Source organism: Protomyctophum parallelum (assembly GCF_964188405.1).
Source record: "Protomyctophum parallelum genome assembly, chromosome: 4".
In the NCBI taxonomy this organism is placed as follows: domain Eukaryota; kingdom Metazoa; phylum Chordata; class Actinopteri; order Myctophiformes; family Myctophidae; genus Protomyctophum; species Protomyctophum parallelum.
The window spans coordinates 40,588,382-40,602,849 of NC_139700.1; the positions used below are offsets into that span (position 1 = coordinate 40,588,382).

General features: G+C 42.3%; 1 protein-coding gene across 2 annotated transcripts in view; it reads left to right on the plus strand.

Moving 5' to 3' along the window:
- Window positions 1-879: 879 nt before the first annotated feature.
- ttc38 (tetratricopeptide repeat domain 38) overlaps window positions 880-14,468 on the plus strand; it is a 28,365-nt gene continuing 14,776 nt past the window's right edge. For both annotated transcript variants that reach the window (XR_014569165.1, XM_083763435.1), the window contains exons 1-5: window positions 880-979; window positions 6,747-6,824; window positions 7,712-7,793; window positions 10,845-11,022; window positions 13,723-13,896. Coding sequence is in view for 1 of the 2 variants with exons in the window: in XM_083763435.1 (XP_083619561.1) it covers window positions 950-979; window positions 6,747-6,824; window positions 7,712-7,793; window positions 10,845-11,022; window positions 13,723-13,896 (542 nt within the window). In the remaining variant the exon portion in view is untranslated. The remainder of the gene's footprint in view (window positions 980-6,746; window positions 6,825-7,711; window positions 7,794-10,844; window positions 11,023-13,722; window positions 13,897-14,468) is intronic.

Sequence of the window (14,468 nt, forward strand, 5' to 3'; positions counted from 1 at the left end):
AGGATTCCATCCAGCTCACTGATGTGCTATCAAAACCAATTGCTTTTAGCTTGTTTGGTTCACGGTGTCAAAAGCCTTTTGGAGGTACTCAGTTTTTTTTTTTTTTTTTTTTCAGTTGACATTACCAGTCTTTACAAACACCTAGGTTTCTGTAGAAACCTAAGGTCCTTGAAGGGCCCCAGCAAAGTAATTGATAGTTATAGGAGTCCATGGAAACCAAATGTACCCATAAGGGTCCAGTACACCCTGTCAGAGTTTTGTAGTCTCTCGAGAAAGACTGTTGACTGGGAATGACACGCTCAGACCGAACCTTTCGTTCCTGCCTAAGACAATAGGGTGCTGTCTTTCCTTTTTTTGACGATGGGTTCTCAGATTAGTTATGGCGACCTATGCAGTCAGTGGTTCTCATCTCAACCTGTGGTCGGCTGGACCCCAGGGGGTGTCGGGGGTCCCCAGGTGACAGTGTACTAGTGTAGTGACAATTTAAGGACTTTTAAGACTTGAGTGGTGCAGGAACAGCAATATCCATGTTCACCTATGTGTTCACCTATGTGTTGGTTCACCTATGTGATGTTAATGAGCATCAGTATGAGTACCAGTAGTGCCATAAACACAGAGAGAGAGAGAGACAGTGCTGCACTGTTGCCTGCTAATGAGAGAGGAGGGTGGGGGGAGAGAGGGGAGTTGCACCACTCAGTTCACACAGGTGTGATTTTTAGTTTAAAAACTGGTCAAACATTCCTTGTTAAGGTGGGGCTCCCAGTTCGAAAAAGTTTGAGAACCACTGAACTGATATAACCTTATTTAATATACAATCCAGTTCCTATATAAAAATGATCCCCTGTCCGGGTTTTCCCCACTCCACTTCACTCTTGAATCTGACAGTAGGGTTGGACTTTGGAAAGTTAACAATCAGAACAGAAGCTCATAAAGTCTGCAGCTGTTCAACATGATTGCCAACAGTTTTAGAGACTGCAAGGTAAGTGCATAATAGATCATTTAAAATAGTTTGCAACTTTGTATTCAACTGAATTAATGCGGGCTACTGACACTAGCACTAGTAGCATAATATAACTAAGTCTAGAAGGAAACAAGAACATGCAGGAGGATGGTTAAATATTAAATGACATGCTAGGCTACTGCAGCTGTTCCCAAAGTGGGGTCCGCGGACCCCTAGGGTACGCGACGCATAGCCAGGGGGTACCCGAAATAATTCCCAGTGTTTGTTTGTTTTTTTTGTAAGAAGGCTATCATACTGACTGTAAACAACACGAGAGTACACGTGACGTGAATGCACGTGATTAAAAAATAGTAGCATACGCATGGCTTCCTTTAAAGTATAACGACAAACTGCATAATATACAACGTACGTTGTGTGCTTGGCAGTTGTCATAGGATAGGCCAGAACTGCATGGAAGCTGTGATTAAATGAAGAGAATGCATCTGTAAATATAGCCCCAATATGTTCCCCTCAGTCCCTCAGCGTAGGGACTGAGGAAACATATTGGAGCTACTGTAAATATAGTAGTAAACCAGAGAGAGCTTGTAATGGTCATAAAACTCCTCCTTAGTCCATGGGCCAATGGGGTTGATAGATTAGCAATAGATTCTGGTGGCAGATTCTAATGATTATGTTCCCACATGCCATGGTAGCCTGAGTATCGGACTGTAGCTTTCTTGAAGAGATGCAGTCCACTAAGAGAGTGGGCGGGGTCTTTGGGCTGGATCCAGGCTATGCCAATAGTATCATTTAAACCCATGGTAGCATTACAAACTTGGTAGCTTTCTACCTGTTACCACTTTTATATGAGAAATAGCCAGAATTATATTTTTTGAATACATTTTTACATCATATCCTTTTAATACAATTTAATAAATATGCCTGGAATTGATTGGGACTGAATTATAAAACATTGTAATGCTGAAATATGGCACTGGGAATATAAAATGAAGGCATACAGGAGTAAATATTCCAAAAATAGGTCATATTTGTATTTTCGTTTTTTTTCTTTGGACACAAAATGGGCTATATTTTCCACAATATTACGCTTAGAGACAATAAGACTCCCTGATGTTGAAATATAACAATGAATTCTTCCTCGTCTTCGTCTGGGGAGTGGATGTGTCATGGTCCTCTTCTGCATTGACTCCATGAGATTCCTCAGATGATGGGCCGGTGTACTGCAGGATAACACACTGGCACCGTCTTTAGCTCGATACTCTGTCTGATCTGAGGAGGGTCGCCATGGGGGCTTGTTGTTCTGCAGCACCTTCTTGAGCCCTGGTCTGCTCCAACAGGGCCACCACGGTCTACTGTCCCCCTGCTGGGACCACGGGGGAGTTGGGCCAGTTGCCCGCAATGATGCAGCTAGTCCAGCTTGTGCGAGGGAGGAGGCAGGCTGAGGAAGCCCAGGGTGAAGATCATGGTCGAGATGTGGATGGAGTCCAGGACCAAAGGAGACCAGGTATAGGTCCAGGAGACAAGAAACACCTTATTCTCATCCATCAGGAACTTAGATCCTACTCTGTCCTTCAAGATCACCTGAATGTTTCTGATGAATGAAGGAGAAACTCCATGACTGGAGTGACACCACATGCAGTGGTGAGCACAAAGCACACAGTGGCCTGCAGCAGCCTAGACCAGACCTAGAGTTTGCTTGGCTCCGCAGTATGAAAGCTGCCTCTCTTCTAGCCACTTCTCCAACTGTCGCAACTTGTACTTGATCTGCAAACCAATGTTCCAGCAGCACATATCCTTCCTCAGCAGCAGGTGGTTGAGGCTGGCGGACCGATGAGGTAGAAAATCTGTTGGGTGAGCTGTTGGATCAGGTCGGCCTGCAGCCTGTCGTTCTGCAGGGTGTTGAGAAACACGTTGAGCTGACCCAGAAGGCTCTCCTGCTCTTCTCTGGGCAGCAGAGTGGAGGTGAAGCTCAAATCCCGGCCGTCAGGCCCTGGACTGCATTGTGCTTCAACATGCCTGATACAATGAGGGCTTGTAGATCGGCCTCCATGCAGGTGCACAGCTGCTGGTAGAGGAGAGCAGCCTGGTCAGAAAACGCCTGCTCATATTCTGCTACAGTATGCTTATTCTACTGCGCCGTGTTCTCCATGCTGAAGACCCTCTTTTCCGCTGTGCTGTTGTATACACTGGAGGAACCTATGTGTTGGCCAGCCAGAACGAGTCTTTTTTTTCTTCATGACTTGTTTGATCCCGCTGATGGTGGCGTTGAGCAGAGCGCTGACACGCCTCCCTCATCTAGACCGAGTGGCAAAACATTGAGCAGCACGGAGTGTTGGAGTTTGGAAGCGCTCGTTGGAAATCACTCAACCGTCCTGTTTCTAAATGTCACATAATGCAGGAGGCAGCAAAATGTTGTGTTATTGAAAACAAGCACTTCCAAACTGACACTTAGAAAAATAATCGAATGCAGGGTATTTCTTGACAGAAAGTAGCTCATAACGTTTCTATGGTGGATTTACTATGAAACAAAAACTTTGCAGATAGAAAGAGGATAATTCAAGCTTTTCGTACAGCTGCAATGTTGGTGAGTTTAACATTGTTTAATCAGACAGGACTTTTCTGTTTGGATGAATGGGCTGTCAAGGCCAGAAAGTCGTTTTTTGCCACTCAGTGGGCGTTCCCGCATAACTTCCATTGTACGATGATGTCACGCACATACCCTCTATATAGACATCAGGGAAGTTGAAAGTCAACATGAGATTGATTTATGCACCTCCCTCATTGGCATTCACAGGCTGTGACTCTGTTCTTTTGTTGGGAAAGGGAAGGTGAAACCCATGAACATCCTAAAGAAGAAGATGCTAAATTTACAGCAGTGTTTGGGGAACTTTGTTATGGCTGAGCAACAGTTGGAGCAACACAAAGAGATTGAGGCATTCACATACCACCTCTACCATTCAGTGAAGACAAATTGCACAGACATCAGTGAATATTCTGTGGGGAAAAAAGGAGAAACACAGTTTCCACCATGCCGTAACAGCTTACGGAAGCACACACTTGGGGCCAACTACCAGGCAGCTATATGGGGGCTTTCAAGACCCCATATAGCTCAGCTCACTCCTGAAGACCCGTTTCTACAAAGCTGCTTTGAATTCTTTATCATTGTGATTTCTTTGTATTTTCTGATGTATCTTTTCACCTTTTTTATATGTTTTTCACCGATGTGCCATTATTCTGTGTTTTTGTTGTTGCCTTTGGATGTATGATATGTTCTATGCTCTTGTTGTTCAGCACTTTGTGAGACAGAGAGAGAGTCAGAGACAGACACAGAGGGAGAGAGAGACAGAGAGAGACAGAGTGGACTGTTGGCAATGATAATACCCTGAAGAAGGCAGTTCCGAAACGTTGGTTTCTACTTTCTATTCTACTCTGCATCCAAATAAATAATCTGCACTTTGGCTATCAGTGTGTGCGGCCACTCTTTTGTCTTTTTAAGACTTAACTCTTTAGATGTTTCTGCCGTGAGCTGGCACCACTACCAAGACTGGTGTGCGTTTAGCATCCTCCTGCACAATGATAGTAAGGAGGTCAGGATTACCTGCTCCAGAATCTGTGCTAAATGTGCTCAGTTGAGACTACTGCAAGTGCTCCAGACTGTGCTTGCATTGTAAATGGACTGAAGTGCACCAAAATATGTCGATTGAAGGACTACCAGAATGCCCCTGATGATGTAGGTCTAGGAGACCATGCAAGTGATGAATGACTATATTGGTGTGGTACTTCCGTAGGATTTCTTTGCTGAATTTGTTTTTGTTACTGTTTTGGCTTTTATAGGGACCAAACTGTCTGAAAATGATGGGGTTAAAAATTTCCCGACCCCCATCCCTTTATAGTATACCAGACAATGAATGTCCGATTTTCATAATATTAGTGTTTTGTAGGTTTTAAAATATTCTAAGTTGATTTCTTACACTTTTAAAGTAGCCAGAATAATCCTTTCTGACTTTTGGCTGGGGTCTTTCTTCACCCGGGACCCCCGGACTCATCTCAGTACTCAGAACCCTAATTGTGAACCCGGACCCGGATTATGAGTACCCTAAAGTTTTTTATGTTAGAAATGTTGAGTATGGGTCCCCAGCATTTAGAAACTACCGGATGCCAACTTACATATGTTGGGCAATTTTCATAATTAGCATAATAAGCATTAGTTTTGCACGAAAAACACTCATTCATGGTTTTCAACCCTTTTCATATCAAGGTCCATTATTTATTCGGCATTTGTGCCACGGACACCATTTGACGAGATTTATATATATATATATATATATATATATATATATATATATATATATAAGGATATGAAAATGAATAAAACACGATAATTCTGGTTATTTTTCATATAAAAGTGGTGGGAACAGGTAGAAAGCTATACCAAGTTGGTAGTGCTACCAGGGCATAAATGATACCATGGGCATGTGGGAACATAAAAAACATGATTGGAATTTTCCACCAGAATCTATTGCTTTTCATGAGTTTCTGGGCTCTGGCTACCTCTGCCCCGCCTCGCCTGACCTACAAACTCACATGTTGTGAGCTTGTAGATAGGAAGTCAATGTGTTGTCTGCTGTTGGTGGGTGTACAGTGAAGTCAATGTGTTGTCTGCTGTTGGTGGGTATACAGGCACTCAGACAGTGAAGTCAATGTGCTGTCTGCTGTTGGTGGGTGTACAGTGAAGTCAATGTTTGTCTGCTGTTGGTGGGTGTACAGTGAAGTCAATGTGTTGTCTGCTGTTGGTGGGTATACAGGCACTCAGACAGTGAAGTCAATGTGTTGTCTGCTGTTGGTGGGTATACAGGCACTCAGACAGTGAAGTCAATGTGTTGTCTGCTGTTGGTGGGTATACAGGCACTCAGACAGTGAAGTCAATGTGTTGTCTGCTGTTGGTGGGTATACAGGCACTCAGACAGTGAAGTCAATGTGTTGTCTGCTGTTGGTGGGTATACAGGCACTCAGACAGTGAAGTCAATGTGTTGTCTGCTGTTGGTGGGTGTACAGTGAAGTCAATGTGTTGTCTGCTGTTGGTGGGTGTACAGTGAAGTCAATGTGTTGTCTGCTGTTGGTGGGTGTACAGCGAAGTGAATGTGTTGTCTGCTGTTGGTGGGTGTACAGTGAAGTCAATGTGTTGTCTGCTGTTGGTGGGTGTACAGCGAAGTGAATGTGTTGTCTGCTGTTGGTGGGTGTACAGTGAAGTCAATGTTATGTCTGCTGTTGGTGGGCGTACAGTGAAGTCAATGTTTGTCTGCTGTTGGTGGGTATACAGGCACTCAGACAGTGAAGTCAATGTGTCGTCTGCTGTTGGTGATTATACAGGCACTCAGACAGTGAAGTCTGTGTTGTCTGCTGTTGGTGGGTATACAGGCACTCAGACAGTGAAGTCAATGTGTTGTCTGCTGTTGGTGGGTATACAGGCACTCAGACAGTGAAGTCAATGTGTTGTCTGCTGTTGGTGGGTGTACAGTGAAGTCAATGTGTTGTCTGCTGTTGGTGGATGTACAGTGAAGTCAATGTGTTGTCTGCTGTTGGTGGATGTACAGTGAAGTCAATGTGTTGTCTGCTGTTGGTGGATGTACAGTGAAGTCAATGTTTTGTCTGCTGTTGGTGGGTGTACAGTGAAGTCAATGTGTTGTCTGCTGTTGGTGGGCGTACAGTAAAGTCAATGTGTTGTCTGCTGTTGGTGGGTATACAGGCACTCAGACAGTGAAGTCAATGTGTTGTCTGCTCACAGGCTTGGAGGTCAGAAGGTCTTCCCTTGTCCACCAGCAGTAATGAGGCTTGCAAGATCTATGATGCCATTCTCACCCAGGTAGAGTACTAAAGGTCCTCCTCATACACCTGCAGGCAGCTTGATGAACTTAAAGGGTAAGACCACTTTTGTAGAGGTTTGGGTTGTGTAGTTACCTTGCCATGATGTAACTCCAAATGTGGACAAGAAATCAAAAATAATTGCTCCAGTGTTTAGAAATGTATAATTCAAAATATGCTACTCATTGACTGAAACAGCTCTCAAAGTCACTCTTTTAGTATGTGAACAAACACAAACAAGTTGATTCAGACAATATAGAGCATCACCAAAACTTGTTAACTAAAAAATGTTAACTTCCTATTTTTACTTTTATTTGAAGATCTGGATCCAGTCCGGGGTTTCGTCCTAATAAAAATGGCAAAATCAACTCTATATTGTCAGAATCAACTTAGTTTTTTTACGCACTAAAAGAGTGACTTTGAGAGCTGTTTCAGTGTACAATGTAAGTCAATGAGGAGTATATTTTGAATTATCAATTTCTAATCACTGGAGTGTTTTTTTTTATTATTTGTTGTCCACATTTGGAGTTACATCATGGCAAGGTAACTACGGTACACAACCCAAACCTCAACAAAAGTGCTCTTCTTACCCTTTAACACGTCTGTCTGTCTGTCTGTCTGTCTGTCTGTGTCTCTCTGTCTCTGTCTCTCATTCTCCAATCTGAAAAAAAACAAAAACATAACAAAACAGGAACTCTGTGCTTCTGTGTTTATTCCCCCTAACAACACTACTGTTCTCTGACTCTCTCTCCGGGCCCCCAGGGGTCCTCCTTGATTAGGTTCCAGGGGGTCCTCATCAGCTAAATGAATGTTGCTTGTTAGAAAGCCCTACAGTATGTGTCTGTAACTCCCAAGATAGGCTTTGATTGAGTTCTGTTCCACATGCAGTATGTTACCTGGCGTAATGACGAGACCATGGGAGGGGTTGAAGGATGCATGTCTGCAGTCAAGGCAGCCGATCCACACTTTGGTAAGAGGGAATGCAATTAGACTCATATCAAATCAAGTATACTCTACAGTCAAGCCTCCACACTTTGGTAAGAGGGAATGCAATTAGACTCCTATCAAATCAAGTATATACTCTACAGTCAAGGCTCCACACTTTGGTAAGAGGGAATGCAATTAGACTCATATCAAATCAAGTATATACTCTACAGTCAAGGCTCCACACTTTGGTAAGAGGGAATGCAATTAGACTCCTATCAAATCAAGTATATACTCTACAGTCAAGGCTCCACACTTTGGTAAGAGGGAATGCAATTAGACTCCTATCAAATCAAGTATATACTCTACAGTCAAGGCTCCACACTTTGGTAAGAGGGAATGCAATTAGACTCATATCAAATCAAGTACTCTACAATCAAGGCAGCTGCAGATCCACACTTTGGTGAGAGGAAATGTCATTATTAGACTAACCCTAATTCATTGAGACACACGCCGATTATCTGTGCACCAAGACACAGCTCTGATATCAACAACCCCCCCAGAGCAGAGCCAAATATACAATATTCCATGAACAATACACAGTAATGACACATCAACACATGATTCAACACAATCACAAACAATACGATAATATCCCATAACCCCTGGACTAAGAACTACAGGGAGGAGGCCGGGGAGGTGGGGGACATTTTCACGCAGCAGAGAGAAAGAGAAGTGAGCTGAGGCTGCTTAAGTAGCCGCCTGAATTGCACTGTGGGAATGTAGGCTTGGCCTAGAGAGGCAGTGGATTTAACCAATTTTTGGCGGGAACCCCTTTTGGTGTTTCAAGCATTCTGTTATACTTTAGCTATTGAAAAATAGCAGATCTACAAGCTCATAGCGTGCCTCCAAGTGGCGCGCTATGAACTTGTAGGTCTGCTAGTTTTGAAAAATCTTAAAAATGCGACACAAATCTTTGAATAGGTATATATTCTTTCAGAGTGAACGTTTTTTAAAAGATCGATATTGACGTACAATAATTATTGTAGTGTTATTGTGATGATGATATCCTTTTTTTAATGTTCAAATATATCAAGGTCTGACATTACCAATACATTATTATTACTTATTACTTTGCGCCTAAAACCATCCCAGCCAACCCGCCACTTTTGATGCGTATGCAAATAAAACAGCAAATTGTGACCAGATTACATACATGTATACACAGGAGCATTACCTTTAATCCTCCCAACACTAAAACATATCGTCATTACGTCACAATCGAAGACCAATTACACTCTGGCATTGGGTCCTTTAATCCACATATTTCTTACGTCATCATTGAGAGCTAGTTATACATATACACACCATGTAATCTGGTCCCAGCAAATCAGGCACAATTTTCTGTTTTATTTGCATACGCATCAAAAGTGGCGGGTTGGCTGGGACGGTGCATACGAGCCCGGCGAAACTATTACTTGCGCGCTCTGCTTGCGCAAGTAATGACAAACTGACGGGGTAATAAGCAGTGATAGTGCATAAGACTGCTGGTTAAGTGCTTGTGCTAACAAAGACCATTCTTGTCAGCAGCAGTTATACTAGGACCATAGAATGAATTCCCATTTCATGCAGTGGGGATCATTATGACTGCCGGTCTCCTCACCTTCACATTATTCATGATGACTGCCTCCTGTCTGAGCTGAAGTCCTCACACTGCAGTTATTTCTGTCTCGTGTAGACTCCGTCTATGCCAAAAAGACAGGAGAGAAGTGAGAACGCTATAAACTGCATGCAGTGGTGTCGAGTAACTAAGTATATGTTCGCTCAAGTCTACTGTACTCGGGATACAATTTCGTGGCACTTTCATTTGACTTCAGTATGTCCGTCTTCCCATGCTTTATACTGTACATCTGCTCCACTACATCTCAGAGACAAATCTTGTACTTTTTACTCCCCCTACAATTATTTCACAGCTTTATTTGTTATCTTATTGAAAATAGCAGAGCTTGTACATCGGCTATTTTAGAATAGCTTGGTTAATGATCACTAACATGATGGCCTATATAATGATTCTGAAATGGTAATTCACTCTTTAAAAAAAGAGTGAATTACCATTGAAGACTACAGTGGAGCTGGCCTATATATATATATATATATATATATATATATATAATTTTCTTTTTCTTTTCTTTTTTTTCTTTTTTTTTTAGTTTGTTACATATATTATAATGCAAATACTTTTGCACTTTGACTTCAGTAAGATTTAGAATGCAGGACTTTTACTTGTAACAGGGTATCTAGACCAGACCTATATGCTAAAGGAGCCACTGGATGTGATTAAGCTGTACTGCTGTGCAGTGACATACATACCATAGGCGCGCATTCTCACCTCATGCTAATGGTGCCATCATTTAGCTAACATAACCTACTTTATGTGCTGCGGGGTGCAGAGGTACAGCAGCACCTGTACCTGCTGTTTCCTGTTCCCGTTTTCCTGCACACTTACCTGTCTTCCATCCACCTCCTAAATGCTAATAACCGATGTAAAAAGAAAGATAGATGGATATGTTTTCCTATTGCCATGTATTAATCTTTTCTGATTATTTGTTATTTGTTGTGCACAATTGTTTCACTTTATTATTTGTAAAATTAAGTATAATTTTATCATTATGGATAGAGAGGGACAGACAGATGAATTATGTTCGTCCCTCGCTTGCGAAGATGACCAAGTGTCTTCAAAATGTCTTGTGGGTGCGAAGATGGCTGATGAGGCCGACCCTTGCACAGAATGACTGGTATAGTTCTGGTCTTGCGGAGCTGTCGCTTTAGTTTGGCTTCATAGACTTGGGCACTTTTCAGACTCTGCTACACCCATACTTGACTGCAGAGCGATAGTTGGAGCATGTTGGGCGTCATCGGCCTCCCAAGTCACAGGATCTCGACCACAACTTTTGACACTGCAGGCCTTCAGGGTGTCCTTTTATAACGTTTTCCGAATTTGAATTTGTTTTGACTGAGGTTCTATTACAGTACCATAATGTTTACTGTAGTGTAAAATGCAAGGCGTTGTGTTGTGTGTTCCTGTACCTGCCTGCAGTGATGGGACATGTGATCAGCACCGGACTGGAGCTTGTGGGGACCAGCAGCTCTGTGCGTCTCAACGAGCGTCTGGCCAGTGCTGTGAAGACTACAGTGGAGCTGGCCTCCGCCCAGGACCACCTCCTCACCCCCCGAGAGAGACTGCACGTTAGAGCCATGGAGCACTTCTCTAAAGGGTATTACAATTTAGGCATTTAGCAGACACTCTTAATCCAGAGCGACTTACATTAAGCAAGAACAAAAAGCATGGCAATACATACATACAAGTACTGTAGTTATCATGAATCATACGTAAGCTAAGAACGTAAGAGTGGAGTATCTATAAAATGAAACTGCATATATAGACCAGTACTGAGTACTATAGTGCTATGTTTACATAAAATCTAGTCTACATAAACTGCCATCTAAGTCTACATAAAATGCTGTCTAAGACAAGTTAAAGGACACACAGAGACAGACTGCATGTTAGAGCCATGGAACACTTCTCTAGTCTAAAGCACTGGTTCCCAAGCACTGGGTTGCGTTGTGAGCTTGTAGATCTGCTATTTTTACTAGTTTGCGTCCCGGGCAAACATATAATATCCCTTTTTGGTCGTGTGCTTAAAAGTATGGGAACGACTCTAAAAGGTAGGACACACACAGAGAGAGACTGCATGTTAATTCTTTCTGCGCCGCTAGGTGCCAGGGGGTATCATTAGTGTAGTTAAGCTGTGCCAGCGCCTGCGTTCTCTTTAAGAGGATCATTTTCATCCCCACTGTATCCCCCTGCACACTCTCACTGTAATTGGCTATCATTAGCATTAGCGCACACTGTTTACCTCTCACCAGAAACGTTTACATGTCGGGAGCGATGCAAGACAAAGTCACAAATGACATTCGAGCTTTGGGTGGATGACCATCACCAAGGACAGTGCTCGTAGTTTCCAAGTTATGGAGCTTTGAAAATCCTGCTTGTAACCGAGGTAAATGGAGAGGAGTTGTAAGGATCCCATAGCTGGTGGTGGCGGAGGCGTTGCATAGCAACCGGACCAATGTTAAAAGTTGCTTTGGGGCTCAACCACTTCATATATGGAGTATATGGGGGGTACGAATATGTAAGTACCTGGCTGATAATGTCCCATAGCTTGGGGATACGAATATTCGTACTTCGCAAAAAGAGTTAAGCCCAAACCGCACCAATGCAACTGGTCGCAACTCCTTGCAACAAAACTGTTTTAAGGTCAACCACATCCACCAATGGACAACATTATTGCTTGTAATGGCTGCAAGCAAATTAGTAGCAAAATAAAGAAAAAAAAAAAATAACCTGTGTTCCAATTGATCCAATGAGTCTGTTGCTCTTTCATTTCATTTCATTGGTTCAATACCAGTATTTACAAAAGCCACGGACAGACTTGACCAATTACATTTCACAGAAAATAGGATGCTATATTATTATTAATATATATTATATTATTAATTAATAATATAATTAATATTATATTAAAGCAAGATCACATATCAATCGGTAGATGTAATGTCCTCAAATGATTTCATGGTGGTCTATTGCACCGACTGGCAGGTAATATTAGCGTTTTACCTCCCCACATCTTTATTTCCCAGCAGTACTCTGATATTATATGGAGAAGACATTTGATCTCACAGTATTGTCCATGGGAAAAGAAAGGCAATATTTCAGCTCCCGCATGTCTCCATCTAGAGAGATCAACATGCTGATACACTGGCGTTGGACGCTTATTGCTCTGCAGTACAGTTAAGCAGTTAAAGGTGCACTACGTGATGTATGTTTTTTCTGTTAACACTTTCCCTCCCATTAACGAGTTTCCCGAGTTAATTGATGTAGAACAGCTTCCCTCCCAGTAACAAGTTCCACGAGTTATGTTTTCATTGTTTAATTCTCATTTTTTATACGTTTTAAGACTAGGTTTCCATCGGACAGAGTGGGATAGGTGACGCCCGGAACATTTTCAGTCGCACTGGCTTGCTGAGGCTTCTGGTAAATTGAGGCCCAATGCATTCCAATGACAATGGCGGCGCGCTATGAGTGGCCCTGTCTTATTGATCGGATGTTTGGATTATTTTTCAACACGACTACAAAGGATCACACATGGGCGGATTTTCATGAAATGGAACGATGATGTCGGCGCGGTGTTTCTTCAAAGGTTTAGTGAAAAACGAGATTGGGGATTGCGATGTTTTTATCCAGCAGTCAAACTATTAAGCGGTACTCTTCTTCTTTTTGGTTCACCAATTTCATCCAGTCAGGAGAGATAACTACAGATTGTAGGATAAACGAAATTGGAAGTGATGATGAAGTGACCCGAGAAAATTGGAACTGAAACACATTTACTAAAGAGCTGGAGAGGTGGGGAGGCCCCTCGAACTGAACAAACAATGATTACTATCAGAATTTAGAGCTTTAACTTTATAACAAAATTAAATACATGTTTTAACCAAAGAAATATATATGTTATACTTTACTTTAATATACAAAGGCAAAAATAGCAGATCTACAAGATCACAATGCACTGCATGGTGGTGCGTTGTGAGCTTTTAGATCTGCTGATGATGGGTATTTTGGGGAATATCCATGTGTCGGATAAATGCGGTGAATGGTCATTAGATGTTTCTGGTAGCAGTTAACTAACCAAGTTAAAAAACTTAAAATTTCCTTAAACCTTGTAAAATCTAATCGGATCTATGAAAAAGACATCCGATAGTAGAACGGTACAGAAGCATACATGATTTGGGCTTATGTAAATTGAATTTGATCAATCGAAATTAATTATTGATCGATTAAAGCAGATCAAAACATATCCATCGTCTGCTATTTTCAACAAAAAGAGTAACAGCTTTAACGGCGTTGTTTGTCGCAGGAGTTTCCCAAAAGCCTGTGACACATGGGAGGAGATACTGGTGGGGCACCCTACGGATCTGCTGGCGCTGAAGTTGGCTCACGACGGGTACTTCTACATGGGAGCCCAGACTCAGATGAGGGACTCTGTGGCCCGGGTTCTGCCTCACTGGAAGCCCCACATGCCTCTGTTCAGGTACTGTAGTAGCTATAAGGACCAGAACATCCTGACATGCACTGCTGTGTTTCAACTGTTGCCAGGACACATTGAGGTTGGTTTTCAATCCATTTATATAGCACATTTTAAAACTCAAAGTTTGTACAGGAAAATAAAAACCAAACTTCACTATTGAAACCAAATTTCACTATAGCTAAAATACAGAAAAAAAACAACAGCAAAGTACAAAACAGTGAAAAAAACTGAGACACATCACTGAAAAGTACAAGATGCAGCATCGTCAGGCAGTGATCCAAAACATAACGTGGACCAAAGGAACTCAAGCGGGGTTAAAAGCCAAGGTATAGGTGGGTCTTTAGGCGAGATTTAAAAGTCTCGATTAGAAGGGGCCAATTTGACGGCAGAGTTTTGGACTAGCTGGAGTCGAGCAAAGTCCAACCACGTAGAAATAAAGGCATGGATGACCCGCTCAAAATCCCTAAAGGATAAATGTTTTATGGACCCATAGTGATTATTATTTAAGTTAGGTTTTGCCATAATCATGTCTTTTGCCATAATCAGGTAGCTTTAAGGTGCGGCCATGACAGAGC